The following is a 20,127-nucleotide window of genomic DNA, read 5'->3' on the forward strand; positions in this document are numbered from 1 at the left end:
AATATGATTGTATACTGGATTATATTTGTTTTTATAATCATTATTTAGACACATATTATTAAACTAATATAGTTATATATATATATATATTATTTGTATATTATTATATGTTATACTGAGAGAGATACTTATGTGTTACATTTCTACCGTAATAGAGCGACTTGAAGACCAATGTTATAGGTTACGAAGTAGAAAACATATAATGGAGATCTACAGAATCAATTTCCATCTCCAACATTATGAATTTTAGATAGACTTATATGTGAACTATGTAAAGTAATAAAGTCAAATTCCAAACAAAATAGCTTAATTTATTAAGTAGATTTCAATTCCTATAAAAGAAAGGATCCAAACGGCCCTCAGGAGAAAAGCACCAGAAATGCTTGCTATTGTAACAAAATGCATATCAACCAGCTAACATTGGTTTTGTAGAAGGGCACACCAGCAAATCTGGATCGTTTCAGTTCACATTGCACAAAGAAATGGTACCCGTGCGACCATAGTACATGGTTCAAAACAACTGAAATAGTCCAACACAGGCATACAAAGTCTAGCAATTTCTTGTAATACAGTGAAGCAGCCAACAAAGGAGATACAAAGGAGACAAGAGTAGCAGCAACATTCAGTATTCATCGTTTCAACATCAAACCCTTAACCAATTCGTTCATCACAAGAGTTTTCAGCTGTCTTTAGCCATAGTTCAGGCGGAACATGTCATTCTGCACGAAGAAGGACCCACCCGCCGGCAGCAAATGGAATGCCTACAGAGACAGAGTATCACATCAATGAAATGCAGAATACTTGTGCTGGTGGAGGAACATAAAGAACCAACATAAGGCAAGATATGCACTCTGCATAAAAAGAATGCACTAGAAGCAATTTACAGTTCTACAAACCATGAATTGGATAAGCAGGGGTTGCTATCGGAATACAATCATACTTTACACAAACTATACAAGCCTTTGGCCAACAATTTCTTTGCCAATACATGATTTTTGTAATACAGAATTGATGTTACTAGATTCATACTGAAAATTATGCATGACTTTATGGGTATCATTTTGTATCACATAAATGACATACTAATATAGAGTAATTGATTGACGGTCAAACAATTGTCCTAACGAAATGAAAATTATAATTTCAAACAGGAGCAAGTGCTAATCCAGTGTTTAAAACCACAACCTGCACACCAGAACCTTACTACCATCATAAGGTTAGTCATGCAGGAAGTAAGGCAAGTTGATCGTTCTGTCTATGGCTTCCAACATAGGAGTTTATGATCAAAAGATACAGAAGTACCATCAAATCAAAGCTTTATATACTTTGATTTAAGGTAAACTGTACATTTGCAGCCAGAGAATATACAAAAGACATCATGCACATGTTATACAAGCAAACATTAATAAACTAACGTCCATTAAGCGATACAACTAAGTGTCATTAGCCTTCTAAGTACTCCAAAGTTTGAAACATAATTTGCTATGGAGAAAAATAGAAGGCAGGTAAATATTAAACTTTCTAAAATGTACATGGGCCAATGTTTAAAAGTTTCACACTGGAAATGAAGTTTATTTGTTGCCACAGAGGCAATGAATTCATATCTAACTGCTTTAGGAGATAATGGCAGAACACAGGGTCCACAAATGTTTAAGGAAGACCTCCTGACCGCAGATACAAGCACTAGTACTTCAAATTCACTGCATGCTAAAAGGATTTCTTGAGTGGGAGTTCAAGACTTCAAGAAAAAAAAAACAGGCAAAAACAAATTCGATCAACCAGAGTCTATGAATCATTAAAAAAAATGCAGCAGAACATGATGCATGTCTATCTCGAGTACTCAGCAGCACTGCAAAAAATATTGCAAGAACCAGTGACTTTGCCATGGAACTTAAAGCCACAGAGACGAACAGAAATTCTGCACTTTGATCGAAACGTCTGTATAACAGACTAGCTGACATTCAACAGAAATTTCAATGATAGTGTGCCCAATAAAAAGTATGTATGTTAGAAACAACCTAACAGTAACAACTAAGGACAAGCATAATCAGGCATAAATTGTGGACCGGCACAGTCAATTACAACAGCACGAACAATTTCTTCAAGGGTCGAAAGGCCAACAGAATGTATAGACAACAAGACACCAGCCTATCCGATCAATCAAAATAGAACTGAAAAATGGATCGATCCAGGACTAGCATAAAGCCATAAACAATTACATATAGATCTAAACGAAACAAGCTGCCTAGTAGAAAAACAAATGCTCTGAACAGTTAACAAACTCCACCACAAGGATCATGGACCAGACATTTATACTAAGCAGATAATCATGAGACCAATCGAACCATCACAACAGTAAGCACAGATGATTGGCACCATTCAATCAAAACAACAAACAAAGCGGGCCTTCTACGGACTACCACGAGATCAGGGCCAAACCAACCTAGGAATCACAGGAGTGACAACGGATCAGATCAGGTGACAAGTCATCGCGGACCAGACACAATAAAATAAGCCTTACTCCTACAAGTGAGAAGAAGGCGGATAGAGGCCAAGAGGGGGTGCATACCTGGGAGAACTTGATGGGGTGCTCCTCGGGGCCGGTGCGGATGGAACCGGAGACGAAGACGAGCATGCCTCCCTGGGGCCCCGACGGCTGGCAGTCGACGGTGACGATCGTGTGCTCGCAGGCCTGGAAGGGGAGAGATCCGAGCTTGCCGGCAATGGCGTTCGGGCCCTGGAACTTCTCGCCCTCGAAGGTGAGCATGGAGGTCTCCTGGTACAGCCCCACCAGCGCCGCGCGGTTGGTGTCGAACGTCCGGTAGTAGTGCTCCACGAAGGCCTTCGCCACCGCGTCCGGATCCATCGCCATCACCTCGCCGCCGCCGCCTGTCCGCACGCTCCTAGGGTTTCGAGGAGCTCGGGGGGAAGAGATAGAGGCGAGGATTGACGATGGAGAGGAGCGCAGGGGATTTTGGCTCGAAAATTTTGCAAAAATAACACTGAAAGATCGACTCCTGACGTGGGTCCGGTATCAAATCGGTAAACGAGCGATGGTTCGAGTATTATTTTTGCAAATCGCCCATTTTAGCTCTGGGTGGTGGGGCCGCGGTGTAGGGGTTGGCGTGGAAAGAACGCGACAGTATCTGGATTGGGCGGTTGGGCCTAGGCTATAAGTGGGGGCCCAGCATCACCCATGCGACGGGCAGGAAGTGCTTTCATGCGTTGGGCTTTAACGGCATGCGCATCCACTGAGTACACATCTTCCGTTGAGATTCTGCCAAAAAAAAAATCTTCTTCCGTTGAGATGAGATGAGAGATGCCCGGTTTTCTCAAGGCGCTTTAGCTTAGGCTCAATTTGGATCAAAGAAATTTTTTTAGGAAAAATGGAGAAAACGAAACAAAGAAAAAAAAGATGAGGATAGTGTTTGGACAAAAGAGAGCACCAATCTCTTTCCTCCCGTACCTATGTACCACTTCAAAGTCTTAGAGAAAAAACGTATATTTGAGTGAGTTGCTCTTCTTTTTCTTTAGTGCAAAACAAATGTTTGAGTAGTGGAAGTATTGTTATGTAACTTAAGTGTGCATAAATTTTCTATTTTTTATTGTTGACAATAGCCTCCTATGATAAATTTTTGGCTTTGTCCGTGACACCAACAAAAGTAAAGAAAAAAATTATAAGCCATCAATAGGGCATGTTCGGCTGGTATTAAAGTCGTCTGATAAGCCGGCTGAAGCTGTTTTGTTGTGAGAGAAAAATATTGTAGATTCTAGCTGATAAGTCGGCTGATAAGTTCAAGCGAACAGGCCATATATTGGTATTATTATGGATCTTATGGGAACATTTGGCAGAGACTCTTCCCCAACGAGTGTTGCCACCCATTATGTACAAACTACATCAATGACGGGTTGTTAATAGTTTGTTGCAGATTGCCAATGTGAAGCCATCTTGCGAAGGAAGTTAAGCTAGCACCCTGCTTAGTTCTTGTACCTCACCACACAAACCGTGAGGCATTCATGGCTTTGTTTGGTTCCTACCCTCACAGGCAGATCGATGGATGCCCAAGCATCAATCTTCATCTTAACAGGCAACTGAAATCGATCAGATACCCTCTCTTTCCCTCACTTGCGTCTTCAACCATTGAGATGCCAAGAGTTGTGCATGCTAAGACTGCCCAAATACATGCTTAGGAGTCGGGGGCATTTGGTGGTTAGTGGGTGTCCAGACATGAAAGAATGGCAGCACCCGCTACTATTTTTGTAGTGTTCGTGCCGATAAGAACATGCAGCTTAGGAACTCCAAAAGTGACCCAATATGTCTCTCGTAGCGCTCAATTTCTTCTTATCAATGCTGATATTGCCTTGACGTACAATGCTAGAGAAGCATATTCCAGTGAGAAAACTGCTAAAATCTCCTTTTCAAATGCATGTGTTTTCTAAATTTGTGTTTTTTCTTGTATATTATTATACGATTCCAATAAATTTACTGTGTTTCAAAGGTGCTAAGCAAGTTTTTTCTCTTTCGATGCATGTGAGCTGTCCGAAGATGGGAGATGAAGATTAAGATACACAATGGCTTAGGTTTGTTTGACATGACTCCAAATGGCTTCGACTCCTTGCTACAGTGCACATAGATGCTGAAGCCCATGAAACAAAAAAATAGTGGCTCCTAACTCATTTTTTGAGAGATAAAACAACCTTTTCCTTGAGTGCATGAAGAAATTAGAGCCAACACCAAAGCCGACCAGAGCTCCACCAAATAGGACTCATGAGAGGTCAGTGGGAGCATCTCCATGAGCTCTCTAAAAGAACTCTATAAATCGTTCTTCGACAAACCCTCTATTATCCGTACATCAGAACTCTCTAAAATAAACAATGGCTAAATCTTACCATTAACTCACAAATATGCATGTGTGTTCCGGATGCTCCCTCATGGTTTTCTCCTTTTCCGTACAGTTTTGAGTTTTAAAAAGTTAGTTAACTACTAAAAATATTAAAAAATAGAGCTTTTCATATGCTCTCACATTCTTGTTTCTAGGCTCTCTAATACTTTTATATTAAACTCTCAAAAACAAAAAAATGGCTGAATCTCACTATTAACTCACAAATTTGCATGTGCATCCCAGGTGCTCATTTTGTTCATTTTAGGCTCTACTGGGATACCCTACAATTATAGTAATCAATTTATATAATTAAATTATGATCCAAACATGATTGGTTATTTGACATATAATCAAAACCCATCATTATCACAAGCCCATAATCCTTATGAGACATGCTTTTTGAGAGATTATGGGTGCTAAAAGTCTAACTTGATCTTCTATCAGCTGTCTAACTTGCCAAATTAAAAAGACAAGATAGGGATTTTGCCGCTTTAACCAACTATAATCACCCATAATAATCAAGAGAGCCAAATACTCTATTTACTGGAGTGTCATCTATAATCTTGATTATAATAATCCTATGTATAATCCGGTTTATAATAATTCGTCTATGATTGCAAACTGGCGTTAGTTTATCTACTAGTAACTAGTAATAAAATTTGCAATGAGCTTTCCATATGCGCTCACTGAGTCACTGTCCCCACTCCTCGACGTTTCTTTTGTCACTACTTTCACATATTTAAATAAATACAGGACAAAGCGGCCCACGGCCCACCCCCTTCATGCTTGTTTGCTCTAGGGTTTTAGCCACGCCGCCGCCGCCGCTCTGCCCCTCCCACACCACCGATACACCAAGATGACGGCGCAGGCTGCGGAGGAGCTCGCCGCCCAGATCGAGCAGCAGAAGCTTGAGGAGCAGAAGACCGAGGTGAGATTTCGCACCGAGAAGTACTGCACTACAAATAGCTTTCACGAACCCAATTCGAACCGACACCCGCGTCGCCATCAGCGTCAGATCGGGTGGAACAAGGTCCGCCGCCACCACACCCCTCCCTCCTTAGCCTCGCCGGCGCTTCCGGAAGTCGCCCGCGCGGCCTTAGGGACGGCGGCGGCGGGTGCTTTTCTTCACTCGGGTTTCCCCCGAGATCCATCATCCACGGTGGTCACCACGGAGACGGACTGCGACCGTGGTTTCCCAGGCTCAGGATGCCGGCGACGGCCAGATCCGGTGTCTCCACAGTTGGATCGGGTGGCCCCTTTGGTTGGGAGGTTGGATTAGCGCGGATCCACGCGGGGGCAGGGAACCACCGTCGGCGCGGGCTTAGCTTGGAGACGCTGATTCTTAGCGGCTTTTTGTCTGTGGTATTAGTTTTCATGTAGGTGTGTGTAGTGCCTTGGTTTGGGGGTGAAGTGAGGTCCGGTGTAGGAAGTTGGAGCTGTTTGGCCATGGCGACGCCTCGGCAATGATGACTTGGGTTGGGCTCCGTTGTGTTGTGTTGGTTGTTTCAGACACAGTATCATAGTGGGTTTTTGCAAGTTTTTGATTAATTAACCATGCAATTCTGATGTTTTTTTGTTGGGCTTAATTTTTCTCATAAACCAGGTCATTCTTTTCTACCTATAGTGAACTTTAGGAACTCCCTTCCCCTTTCAGAGGTTGCTTCAAAAAAGATTTCACACAAAGAAAATCTCAATGTTCATCATTCTGAATCGGAAGTAGAATCAATGATGCATAGGCTAGGATACTGTGGTCCAATAGAAACTTGATGTTTTTTCAGCTAGCTGCGGATTCGTTAACCTGAAGTGGCTTGATTTCATACATGGGTCTAGTTGATCATGTAAAGTTTCATCTTTTAGTATTATTATTGTTATTATGGCTGGTGGAAAATTGTTGGTGCTGTTATTCATTTTACGCGTTGTGACGTGATCCTTTTAATCTCACTTGCTGTTTTGCTATATGTTTTTGTGATATAATGCTGTCACCAACTATTCTGATCTTGACGCCGGCATACTTATCTGTTGAATGCCGTGGTCAGGCAGAGGTTGTGGTGGAGGATGAGGACGATGATGATGATGACGATGACGATGATGACAAGGATGATGATGAATTGGATGGTGAGTTATTACGATCTGGTATTGTCTGTTTAGCGCTATTTAGGTTGATGATAAGAATGTAAATATGTGAAAGTAGTGACAAAAGAAACGTCTTATATGTTGAAACTCGTAATGCTTATAATTTGTTGTCATTGGCTTGGTTATGTTTGAAGTGTCACTCTTCAGCCCTCATGAAATGATTTATCACTAATGGTTTTTGTATTAAGCGCTACTAGAATCAGTTCGGTGCCACATCAGTGGTGCTACTGTAGGTCCATGAGTCTGGATGTTTAATTGTTAAATGCTGTACATGTTAGAGCAAGGGGCGTGCATAGTTTTTTTAGCTTGCCTTGAATACTTGTAGGTAGTTGATGATTTTGCTGCTATTGTTTTACATATTACATATATAGCTTATACGGCATAAGTGTATAGTTTTATATACATATCAGGTACATGTCAACCACATTCTTTAGGAAAAAACACATGCCAACTTTGCATAGTCACATACTGTTTATAGACAAGTAAACTGCATTGCTTAATTAGGCAGTCTCATTTGTTGATGACCAAGAAGACTGGGCAAACAAATGTTATGCCATGAGTTTTCTTGTTTCCCCTGTATCCCTTCACAGGGAATTTGCTGACTGTTTGGTTCTCTGGTGTGTGGAACAATTACTATACCTCCTGTGCTCTGACAAGTATTGATCACATTTTCATCTTCAGGACAAGAAGGGGATGCCAGTGGCAAGTCCAAGCAAAGCAGGAGTGAGAAGAAGAGCCGCAAGGCCATGCTGAAGCTTGGCATGAAGCCCATCACTGGTGTCAGCCGCGTCACTGTGAAGAAAAGCAAGAATGTAATTCATCATTCACTTGTAGTCAGATCACGCAAACTGACGTATATTATATATTGTTTGATGTTTGGCTAACAAGCTATTTTTCCAGATGCTTTTCGTCATCTCCAAGCCAGATGTGTTCAAGAGCCCGAATTCAGACACCTATGTCATGTTTGGCGAGGCCAAGATCGAGGACCTCAGCTCTCAGCTGCAGACCCAGGCTGCAGAACAGTTCAAGGCTCCTGACTTGAGCCAAATGATCTCGAAGCCTGAGACATCTGGCCTGGGTCAGGAGGACAATGAGGAGGAGGTTGACGAAACTGGTGTTGAGGCCAAGGACATTGAGCTGGTCATGACCCAGGCATCTGTTTCGAGGCCCAAGGCTGTCAAGGCTCTCAAGGCTTCTAATGGGGACATCGTCACTGCCATTATGGAGATGACTAATTAGTGTTATTTTTGTCAACCCGTTTTTTTTAAAGCCAGATGTATGGTATGCTATGCAGCTTGAGCATTATCTGTGGACCATATACTTGCTTAGATAATTTTATCATGCTTGCTTCTTCGGTCAAGGAATCAAGGTCATTCAAACATGGTTTCATCTTTGCTGGCTTGCTGCATAGCAACAGTTTATGGCATAGGCTGTTTGTCTATGGCTCTGGTATTCCAGTGATGCCACAGGATTTTTTTTTTCTTTTGGGCATTTTTCTGTACCTCTATTGCTGTTATTACATCATTGGCGAGCTGGGTAAGATTAGACCTAATCAGGGCTGTGTGGGGCTTTTTTTTTTTTGCCCTGACCACTTGATGGGCAATGTTGGGTTGGGTTGGGTCAGTCTATTTCTTGGGACCTGTTAAGTTTATATGACCATAACTTGCCGCGTCGCAAGTCTGTCGTGCGATGGTTTTTTTAGATGTGTTTGATTCACTGCTGCAACTATGACATGCCACACTTTTTGAGCATCTTGTCCCATACGTCGTAGACTCGTTTTCTTATCAAACTTCGCCACAAATGTGGCTTTGTTTTTGCTCACCACACATGTTGAAAGTTAGGCATGGCAAGTTTGGTCATGAACCAAATAGGCGCATGGTTTTTGTTTTCTTATGTTGGGCCGGGTGTTTTTAGGTTGGGTTAGTGAATTATGGTCAGACCGTATTGGCTTGGGTGATTGGGTCTTTTTAGGGGACTGCTCTATAAACTCTGTTCAACAAATGTCACTGAGTAGCTCCACAAAAACCTAGAGCTTTGTCGGATATCTATACCTAGGTATCCGAGCCAAAGGGTTAAAAAGCATCACGTCGTCTCATTCGATGGTTAAAGACGCAACTACGGCCTCGTCTGACTCCGAGGACGAGGTTTCCGCCTCGTCCGACCCCCGGGGGCCGGGCCACGTCTCGTCCGACTCCGAGGACGAGGTTTCCGCCTCGTCCGACCCCTGGGGGCTGGGCCACGTCTCGTTCGACGTCGACGACGAGGTTTCCGCATCGTTCGACGTCGACGACGAGGTTTCCGCATCGTTCGACCCCTAGGAGCCGGGACACGCCTTGTCCGGTCCCACGAGGAGGACCCCGCCTCGTCCGAGCCCCGTGGGTCGGATTCCGTCTCACCCGGCTCCCAGGGAGAGATTTCTGCCTCGCCCAATCCTTAGGGGATCGGATCTGCTACCGGACCAAAGCAGTGGTCCCAGGGTAGGGTTCGAACCGCTTCAACCACTACGGCATGGAAGCGCACGCCTGGGAGCATGTCTCGGACGTGTCTGATGCGACTGGTGGTCGAATTGGGCCATGCTGGGAAACTCGCGTCGCCCATCGCGTCAACAGGATGGCACTGTGCTGCCAACTCTCTGCCTGACCACCGTCCAACGTCAGTCAACCGACGTCAGTTGACTGGCACTGTACCGCTAACCCCCGCATGGCTTCTGTCAGGGGACCCTTTGACCATTCCGTCCGCTCGGATGGAACGGAAGACAAGGCGCACGACACCCGCACGTAAGCTGCAGCGGGCAACAGGACCCCGGTACGACACCGCTGCCACCACGATCTACAGGGGCAGTGGGACCCACGCGAAGAGGAAGATGGCGCACCTCTAGGAGCCTTATTTGTCTTTCCTTTCTCCTCCTCCCTTCAGTTGTAACCCCTGCTTTCCCTTGACCTATAAAAGAGAAAGTAGGGCATCCCACTAGAGATCGACTCATCACACACGACGATTCATCAGACAAACATACCGCATCACACCAAAGACTTGGGAGCTACCTCCCTCTCTCACCAGTTTATAACCCCTACTACAAACTCAGTGATAGTAACATAAGCAGCTCAAAACTAGACGTAGAGACATTCGGCCTGATTCAGTATAATCCTTGTGTCCTCTTAGCACATCATCTGGGTCAGACGAGCAATATACAAATTTACTAGCCGGTGCTTACTCGAAACACCAACAGTTGGTGCGCCATGTAGCAGCCTTTTTGCGCATTTCGACATCAACACCAGGCCTCAGATGGCTAGTCAATGCATCACCTAGGTCTCGGGTGCACACGTGCGCTTTGGGGACCTAGACTTCATCATCACAGCGGAGGGAGAGCTAACGCGGGCGCCCGTCGTCGTTCAGCCCCTCCACTCCACCAGCCTCGACGCGATCGCCGAGGCGCTTGAGGAGCTACAACTGCACGCACCGTAGGCCCGTGCCCCTAAAAGCGACCAGCTCCTCGACTTTAACTATGGAAGGTTGGAGCGTCAGCTCGGCGTCTTCCTAGGACCCCAACTGTCCTAGGAGGACCTGCGCCACCTCATCTTCTCATTCGCCAATGTCATGACGTAGCTTACTGGGGGAGAGCCGCTCTCCCCAAAATACCTCATTCGGAGTGCCCCGATAGTGCTCCCGTTCGGTCTCCGCAATACCGCAGAGACCGTTGGCCACCTTATGGCGCAATGCATGATTCCGTCTCCCGTGAGCAATGAGTTCGTGGGGGTGATCGAACACGTCATGGAATCTTTCCACGACCTCCTCGCAGGGGAACCAGAGTCGCTCTCTAGCTCTGACTCTAGCAGGGGGAGCCATCACCCCTCTCATGAATGCTTCATGACAGATACCCCCGAGGGACATGTCAAGAGCATCCATGGAGAGGAGGCTACCCTGACCAACAACCTCGACAACGAGGTCAAAGGGGGTCCAGGAGCCCCACCTTGCCTACGAGTGGAGCAGCTGAAGGCTCGACACCTGGAGCCTAAGGAAGCGCGACTCCAGCTTGAGCAGGAACGTGTGGAGCTCGATCGTGAGATCGAGCACCATGGAGATGGAGAACGCGCCCGCGCCATGGCCCATGATGTGAATCGAAGGATCGTCGAGGACGATCAGGCACTCCTGCACTTTGCATGGGCAAGCCAGAACATCGCTGCGGCAGCAGCCTTGCTCAGGGGGCTTTTGGAGCCTACGACGCCCGAGGATCGATAGGTCCACCGAGAGGTTCGAACGCTGCTCGAGCTGGCGGCTGCGTAGCAGGCTGAGAGCTCGATGTCTCGGCGATGGGAGCTTGACGCCTGCCAGCGCTCGCCCTCCATGTGGCCCAACAGAGACACATCAGTCCACCAAGCGCCGCACGACGATAGGCCGCGCATCATGGTTCTGGTGCAGGAGCACCTCGACCGTAACCACGACGCACGTGACACCCTCGACTCCTGTCGGTGTACCCCCAACAATGTGGGGGAGGGAGCCAGTCGGGTTACCACCCTCGATGGGGTGGACAATATGACCACGAGGAGGACCAGAGTCATAGCCTCGAGCCGACAGGGCCCTGGGCTTTCGGTTGGCATATCCTCAAGGCAGCACTCCCGCCCCGATACCGCTTGCCGACTAACGTCCCAAAATACTCCGAGGAAACAAACCCTAGCTTATGGCTCAAGGATTACCGGCTCACCTGTCAGGCTGGCGGTGCGGTCAGTGACGACTTCGTCATCTGTAATCTCCCCCTATTCTTGGCTGACTCGACGTGAACATGGCTGGAGCACCTTCCGTCCAACTACGTTCAGAGTTGGGCGGACCTAAAACAAATCTTCGTAGGAAACTTCCAGGGCACCTACGCGTGCCTTGAAAACCCCTAGGACTTGAAGAACTACCGACAGAAATGGGGTGAGACTCTCCGCTAGTACATCCAACTCTTCTCCCAGCATTGCAACGAGCTTCCCAATATTGCTGATACCGACATCATCGGAGCCTTCCTGTTAGGGACCACCTGCGAGTCCCTGGTCCACAAGTTGGGATGTAAGGGCCCATAGACTACCAAGGAACTCCTCAACATTACAACCAACCACGCTTCCGGTGAGGAGGTGGTTGGAGCAATTTTTTATCGCTCTAGAGGCAAGGTGAAGCGGAATGAGGACGCCGACAAAGGCCCCTCTGACCGCTCTAATAAGAAGAAGAACCAGAAAGGGCACGGAGGCTCACTCATGGCCATCGTTGAGCAAAAAGCCTATCGAGCGACAGCTGAGGGCACCTCTGATCACTTTGACAAGCTACTCAAGGGGTCATGCCCAAACCACGCCTTCCCCATCAAGCACATGTATACGGACTGCTCCCTCATGAAGCGCTTCTTCACCGGCAGCTCCAAGAAGTGGGAGCAGAAGAAGAAGCTCGAGGCGGAAGCTGACGACACCAGAGAGAAGGACGATGGCTTTCCATCACCGGATGACTGCCTCATGATCTTCGGTGGGTCGAAGGCATATGTCTCCAAGCATTGACAAAAACTCGCGCGCCAAGAGGTGATGAGGACATGACCTCTATACATATGACCATGCTTGGAGAACCATATGGAGACCAAGGAGATCAGCGAGGGTGTCCTAAGCAAGAAGGAGGTTCGAGGCTAATTCGGTTCGAGTCCCTGAGGTGGAGGCCCAAAGCAACTCAAGTTCGAGTCTATCTCGGCCTCTAGGACTAGTCTACCTTAAACTGGTCACCCAGGATGCATCCGGACTCCGTTTTTGACAATCCACATATGGTTGGAAAGTTAATTTGATAAGGAAGCCAATCCAAGTGGTTTCATGTCAAAAGACCTTCAGAATCAACAGGAATCATTGAAACAAGTCAGCATCCAGAATTTGTCAGGGTGCTGTGACACCGTCTTTTGGTCCGTTGGATCGTGTATCGTGTTTGGGCCCATTAGGGGGCGTGTCTAGGGGGGTGACGCCCAAGACTCTATAAATAGCAGCCGCCGCTCTCCTTAGGGTTTGGGTTTTGTTTAGTTCTTGATTTCTTTGTGAAACAGACATCGTTTTGCTGTAACTGTGCCGCCAAGGCTACTTGCTGTGAACCAGGGCCCCAGTTCTTGATCTTGTTCGCCTATGGCGATTAGTCCTTTCGAATAAAGACTTGAACTCTTTCTCAATATCATAAGCCTCATATTTATTTACAATTTCAGATTGCGTTTATCTCATTCTTGCTTGTGTTCTCGATTCGCTTGCAGGAAAGCCTTCTCAACGAGGTCAATCGTGTTCGCATGGTTGATAACCAACGGAGCAGTGGTGTAACGGTTGTGGGGGTCCGAATCAGTCTTGGTTCAAAGCCTAGATTGTGAACATCGAGTCTCCACCAATCGACGCTATGATACCTTTTGGAAGATCAGGCCTAATCTACATCAAGTGGTATCAGAGACCTTGTTACCCGTTAGGTATAACTTTGTTTTTCCCTTTAGATTGTTACTGTTTTTACATTACCTATAGTCCACAAAAATCCAAAAAATATACATCATCACATATTTCCTATCCTATAGCCTCATTGTGTCGTGTAATTTCGTCTCTATTTCACGTTGTTGAGTTTGTGCCCTAGGTCAAGTTCTGGTTGCTGGTTTTAGATCGTTTTTTAGTCCAGTTTGTGTTTTCCCCTTTGTTTTTTTATCATAATCCATGAACATCTCTAAGTCTTGTTGAGTTTCCTTTGTATTCATCAAACCCTAGTCCATGCCATCTTATTTGTTACACTTGTCTTCACTGTTTCCATCAAATCCTTGCTATCGTGACCAATTTTGCGCGTATTGTTCCTGTTTTGTCCTCTAATCCGAAGTGTGTTCGTAAAACTAGTCTAGTTTTCGCATACGAACTCGGATTTCGATGTTCCATATATCAAAATCAATCCTCTTTTCGCATACAAACTGGTCTAGCTTTGTTGGGGTCGGAGATTTTTATTTTGGTCAAAAAGTGGTCACAAGATCATCTTTTCGTGGTCACAAGGTTTTTGTCGATTTCGAGCACGTCTTCTAGAAATTCCACAGGCCACGTCTTTCACTTGTTTAAGCTCATATTTTCTATGGTTACTTCTTTTGTGCTTCTAAGTGAAAAATATATCAAAAAAAGAAAAAGAAAAGGTCAAAATGTCTCAAAAAACAATGACATTCCAAAAACGAAGAAAAAAGAGAGGGACAAAAGAGGAACAATATCTAGAGGAGCACATAGAGAGCGTCATTTGAGCTATGTTTGCGTGTGCTGATTTCTACCTTGTTCCTAATCATATTCTTGCTATTCACATCACTTGATACATCTGGTACTTGGAACATAAGTAGGCCAGCAACTAAGACAGGTACTTGGGATACTTATTTAGCTTTGCTATTCAGTTGCGAATTTTGCTATTCCTTGCTACTGTATTGTGCCTGTCTAAGCTCCACTTTCTTTTAACCAAGTATAGGTTCGCCTTGCAACTGTTACACTCAAGCTACAACGGTATCACAGTCACCGACCGATTGCACCGCCTGTTGCTTTGGTAAGAACACTTGTAAGACTGTAGTAAGACGCTTGAGAGTTGAGTGCCTTGTTTTTCCTTGTCCATAACCTAAGTAGTTGGTAGGGATAATACTTTTGTGTTGTCTTTTGCTATCTTCTAACAATGACAGGTTGTTCGTATCCACCGACTTATGATGGTATAGGTGCTGATGAGTACATGGAGTGGGAAATTGCCATCGATAATATATTTGCTACTCGCTTTATGTGTCCAAGGAGGAAGGTAAAAAATGCAGTTAGTGTTTTGCGACATTCTATTTTATCTTGGTGAGAGTCTTTAGATCCTTCTGATAAGCCTCAAACTTGGAATGATATAAAACTTCTTATGCGAGAAACCTTTGTTAATCCACCTCCTGTTTTGACTTCATATGATGAGGTGCACCATTTAGAGGAAGAGTCTGTTATTATTCCTCCTGCTATGCCTAACCTTTTGCAGGACAATGTAGAAAAGAGCGAGGATGACGTGACAGAAAATGAGAAGCTCACAGCCTCATGTGAAAATTCAGAACCATCAACTATTACCCCTATTGAACATGAGAGCAAAGATAATGCCCATGATGCTAAACTCACAGAAGGTGAGAGTTCTCTTAATGTGCTAAATTTTTCCACCAATCATGCTATGATAGAGCAAATTTTAGTGGAGCATTCGCTTGATTTACCTTTATCACAAGATGATTTGCTTGATGTTTCTTGTGACGAAGATGACTTGCATGATGATATTTATGTTATACCCATGCAATCATTGAAGAATGATCACGCTATATGTGTGCTGAAAATGAGCACTTGTGCTGAAAATAGACTTGTTATTCATAATGCTAGTGAAGTTGATGAGCTAAAATTGTTGTCTTCTTTAAATACTTTGGGTTACATTGAATTTGATGTTTCGTGTAATCTTAGTTCTTTAGAGGAGAAACTTTATGCATATGCTGATTTGCCATGGTTCTCTAGACATACATATCATATTTTTGGTAAATATAACAACCAAGGGCAATATTTGATACAATGAGTTTACATTTGTACAAATCCAAATTCTCCTTTAGTTGTGAAAATTAATGATCAACTAGAGGACAGTAAAATCAACATTGTTGTTATGCCATATTTCTCTAATTTTGCTTTTCGAACACAAGTGGAATCCAAAGAAAGGGAGCATATATTTCTTGTTAGTACTAATCTTTTGTAGGATAGTATTGGCAAAGATCATGTGTATTTCAATCGAGCAGACTACATGTCTGTAGGACAAGACATGCTACAAACCTGGACATGTGGTCATATTCTTTCTCACAACATTGTCCATTCTCATTATTTTGAAAACCTCGTTTGTCCTTATGTTGTGCAGGATCGACTTCAAACAAAATCGACACCGAGGATGGCTTTTCGTTAAGAAAGGGAGGATGATGAGGACATGACCTCTATACATATGAACATGCTTGGAGAACCATATGGAGACCAAGGAGATCAGCGAGGGTGTCCTAAGCAATAAGGAGGTCCGAGGCTAATTTGGTTCGAGTTCCCGAGGTGGAGGCCCAAAGCAACTCAAGTTCGAGTCTGTCTCGGCCTCCAGGACCAGTATGCCTTAAACTGGTCACCCAGGACGCAATCGGACTTTGTTTTTGACGATCCACATATGGTTGGAAAGATAATTTGATAAGAAAGCCAATTCAAGTGGTTTCACATCAAAAGACCTTCAGAATCAACAGGAATCGTCGAAACAAGTCAGCATCCAGAATCTGCCAGGGTGCTGCGACACCGTCTTTTGGTCCGTTGGACCATGTATCGTGTTTAGGCCCATTAGGGGGCGTGTCCAGGGGATGATGCCCAAGACTCTATAAATAGCAGCTATCGCTCTCCTTAGAGTTTGGGTTTTGTTTAGTTCTTGATTTCTTTATAAAACATATATCGTTTTGCTGCAACTGTGTCGCCAAGGCTGCTTGCTGTGAACCAGGGCCCTAGTTCTTGATCTTGTTTGTCTGTGGCGATTAGTCCTTTCGAATAAAGACTTGAACTCTTTCTCAATATCATAAGCCTCATATTTATTTGTAATTTCAGATTACGTTTATCTCGTTCTTGCTTGTGTTCTCGATTCATTTGCAGGAAAGCCTTCTCGTCGAGGTCAATCGCGTTCGCGTGGTTGATAACCAATGGAGCAGTGGTGTAACGATTGCGGAGGTCCGAATCAGTCTTGGTTTGAAGCCTAGATTATGAACGTTGAGTCTCCACCAATCGACGCTATCATACCTTTTGAAAGATTGGGCCTAGTCTACATCAAGAGGTCTACGAAGCCGAGCCTGCCATGCCCATTTTCCTCAAATGGTTAGGGTCTCCCATAAACTTCAACCGATCTGATCACCCGGATAGCGTCACACACCCAGGAAGATACCCGCTTGTGGTCGACCCTATCATCAACACAAAGAGGCTCACCAAGGTACTGATGGACGGGGCAGCGACCTCAACATCATGTACGCTGAGACTCTTCATGCCATGGGTGTTGACCGATTGCGCATCCGGCCGACCAGGGCACCTTTTTAGGGCATCATGCTAGGAAAGCAGGCCATACTGATTGAGTAGATCAACCTGCCCATCACCTTCGGGAATCCATCCAACTATAGGACAGAGACCCTTACCTTCGAGGTAGTCTGGTTCCCCTGGTCTACCACACCATTTTGGGGCGACCATGTTACGCAAAGTTCATGGCTGTCCCCAACTACACCTACCTCAAGCTCAAGATGCCAGGCATGCACAGGGTCATCACCATCAGCACTTCCTTCCAGAGGGCCTATGAGTGTGAGGTCAAGAGCTGCGAGCTCGCTTTGGCAACCCTAGCTTCAAGGAACTCACAACCATCGGGAAGGACATCACCGAAGGAGTGCCTAACGTGAAGTAGGTGGCCAGATCCTTTGAGCCTATGGAGAATGTCAAGGAGGTCCTCGTCGACCCCAACAACTCCACCGACAAGATGGTGCGCATTGGCACCGCTCTCTCCCCCAAGTAGGAAGGCGCGCTCGTTGACTTCCTCCGTGCCAATCGAGATATCTTCATGTAGAAACCCTTGGATATGCTAGGAATTCTGAGGGAAGTCGTCGAGCATGCCTTGAAGATCAGGCTAGGCTCTAGGCTAGTCAAACAACGTGTTTGCCGCTTCAATGAGGAAAAGCGAAGGCTCATCGGTGAAGAAATCGCTAAGCTCTTGGTGGCCGATTTTATCAAGACAGTATACCACCCGGAGTGGTTATCCAATCTTGTTCTTTTAAAAAAAGAAAAGTGGGAAATGGAGGATGTGTATTGACTACACGAGCCTCAATAAGGCATGCCCGAAGGATTTGTTTCCTTTGCCACGCATAGATCAGGTAGGTGACTCGATCTCAGGGTGTGAAACCCTATGCTTCCTTGATGCATACTCTAGGTATCATCAGATCACGATGAAAGAGTCCGACCAGCTTGTGACCTCTTTCATCACCCTATTCAAGTCATTCTGCTATATTATGATGTCGTTTGGACTCAAGAATGTCGGGGCTATGTACCAGCGCTGCATGACCAAATGCTTTGGAGACCTCATCGGGTGGACCATTGAGGCTTACATAGACGACATCGTAGTCAAGTCCAAGCATACCGACCAGCTCATGGTCGACCTAGAGTAGACTTTCAGGAAGCTCTAGGAGAATGGCATCAAGCTCAACCCCAAGAAATGCGTCTTTAGGGTCCCAAGGGGCATGCTGCTCGGATTCATCGTCTTCGAGCGTGGCATCGAAGCCAACCCGGTAAAAATCTCAGCCATCACAAAGATGGGCCTAATTCTAAACCTAAAGGGAGTTTAGAAGATTACTAGGTGCCTCACAGTGCTTAGTTGCTTCATTTCACACCTTGGCGAGTGGGGGCTCCCCCTTTACCGGCTCTTGAAGAAAACCGACCGATTCACGTGGACGCCTGAGGCTTAAGAGGCGCTTAACAAACTTAAAGTGCTCCTGACAAGGGCCCCAATTCTGGTCCCACCGGCTGAGGGAGAGCCGCTCTTACTCTACATCGTGGCTACGACTCAGGTGGTCAGTGCCGCCTTGGTTGTAGAACAGGGAGAAGAGGGACACGCCCTCAAGGTACAGCGCCCCGTGTACTTTGTTAGTGAAGTCTTGTCCGACTCCAAGACACGCTACCCCTAGATCTAGAAGCTCCTTTACGCCATCCTGATCACCAAGAGGAAGCTACACCACTACTTTGACTCACACCAGGTGATCGTCATGTCATCCTTCCCCTTGGCGAGGTTATCCAGAACTGGGAGGCCATGGGGAGAATCATAAAACGGGCGCTCGAGCTAATGGATCAGGGTGTCATATATGCCCCGTGAATGGCCTCTCAGGTACTGGCTGACTTTGTGGCCGAATGGACCGAGACCCAGATGCCACCAGCGGCCGTCAATTAGGAGTACTGGATGATGTACTTCAATGGATCACTAATGAAGAAGGGCATCAGTGTCGAGCTAGTTTTCATTTCCCCCCTCAGGGTGCGCATGAGGTACGCAATTCGCATCCACTTCCTAGTTTCAAATAATGTGGCTGAGTACGAGGCACCCGTCAATGGCTTGTGCATCGCCATTGAGTTGGGCATCCGATGGCTTGACGTCTGAGGTGACTCACAACTAGTCATCGACCAGGTCATGAAGGAGTCAAGCTATCACAATGCCAAAATGGCTGTGTATTGTCATGAAGTCTGGTAGTTGGAGGACAAGTTCAACGGCCTCGAACTCAACCATATCCCAATGTGGCTCAATGAAGCAGCTGACACATTAGCGAAGATGGCATCGAGCCAAGAGCCGGTGAAAGGTCCTTGTTTGGTTTTGGTAATTGAGTGACAACTTAGGTGGACTAATTGTGTTTATGTGAGATACACAGGTGATTAGTCCACAGGTACATGTGTATGAGCAACATATGCCATGGAGGTGAAAATGGCTTGGAGATGTTGCAAAGCTCACACATGTGATGATGAAGGAGCTTATTGCACATGAGACATGACATTGAGTCATGTGATCAAGGTGGAGAAGATCAAGACAAGACTTGGCTTGATGGACCGGTTGCAAGCGTGAAGGGCAAGTCGAAGGCTTTGGAGTGATGGACCGCGTGGCGGTGAAGCTTGAGCAAGACTTGGCGCCGATGGACGATGGCAACGGTGAAGAGCAAGTAGAGTCAAGATCGATGAACCAATATGATCATGTGATGATATGAAGTGGATCATATCATTGTTGATCGTGTTGGTGCATGTGTTGCATCAACATTGGAGGAGATGGAATGGAATGCGCAAGGCAAAGGTATAACCTAGGGCATTTCATTTCACCGGTCATAGGTGTGTAGAGAAGTTTATGACCGGGTTTAGGATAGATGGCCGTACTATCAAGAGGGGCAAACTTGTTTGCATATCGGTCATCTAGTGCCACTCGAGTGATCTAACTTTGCATTGTCGCTAGGATCGAGTGGCGTGGTAAGTTGAGTGGCTAACATCCTTTGGGAAATGATTGTGAAATGCTAACACACATACACATGGTGGTGTACACTTGGTAGTGTTGGCACATTTACAAAGGA

General features: G+C 45.6%; 2 protein-coding genes across 2 annotated transcripts; one reads left to right on the plus strand and one right to left on the minus strand.

Moving 5' to 3' along the window:
* Window positions 1-400: 400 nt before the first annotated feature.
* LOC136500763 (nuclear transport factor 2-like) lies at window positions 401-3,054 on the minus strand. The gene is made up of 2 exons (XM_066496190.1): window positions 2,570-3,054; window positions 401-761 (listed from the first exon to the last, which is right to left on the minus strand). Exons 1-2 carry the CDS (start codon window positions 2,870-2,872, stop codon window positions 690-692), a joined length of 375 nt encoding a protein of 124 aa, XP_066352287.1. The 5' UTR covers window positions 2,873-3,054; the 3' UTR covers window positions 401-689.
* A 2,598-nt stretch (window positions 3,055-5,652) lies between these two features.
* On the plus strand, window positions 5,653-8,397 carry LOC136500572 (nascent polypeptide-associated complex subunit alpha-like protein 1). The gene is made up of 4 exons (XM_066495948.1): window positions 5,653-5,811; window positions 6,920-6,998; window positions 7,698-7,828; window positions 7,917-8,397. The coding sequence occupies exons 1-4, from the start codon at window positions 5,740-5,742 to the stop codon at window positions 8,253-8,255; spliced, it is 621 nt and encodes a 206-aa protein (XP_066352045.1). The 5' UTR covers window positions 5,653-5,739; the 3' UTR covers window positions 8,256-8,397.
* Window positions 8,398-20,127: the final 11,730 nt, after the last annotated feature.

Source organism: Miscanthus floridulus, chromosome 13 (assembly GCF_019320115.1).
Source record: "Miscanthus floridulus cultivar M001 chromosome 13, ASM1932011v1, whole genome shotgun sequence".
NCBI classification, from domain to species: Eukaryota; Viridiplantae; Streptophyta; class Magnoliopsida; order Poales; family Poaceae; genus Miscanthus; species Miscanthus floridulus.

Excerpts from the sequence above, each read along its gene's own strand:
- LOC136500763 (XM_066496190.1), bottom strand. The coding sequence starts at position 2,872 with ATGGCGATGGATCCGGACGCGGTGGCGAAGGCCTTCGTGGAGCACTAC. Across the intron at positions 762-2,569 it reads ACCCCATCAAGTTCTCCCAG|GCATTCCATTTGCTGCCGGC; the intron begins GTATGCACCCCC and ends CTGTCTCTGTAG.
- LOC136500572 (XM_066495948.1), top strand. The coding sequence starts at position 5,740 with ATGACGGCGCAGGCTGCGGAGGAGCTCGCCGCCCAGATCGAGCAGCAG. Across the intron at positions 6,999-7,697 it reads GGATGATGATGAATTGGATG|GACAAGAAGGGGATGCCAGT; the intron begins GTGAGTTATTAC and ends TTTCATCTTCAG. Across the intron at positions 7,829-7,916 it reads CTGTGAAGAAAAGCAAGAAT|ATGCTTTTCGTCATCTCCAA; the intron begins GTAATTCATCAT and ends CTATTTTTCCAG.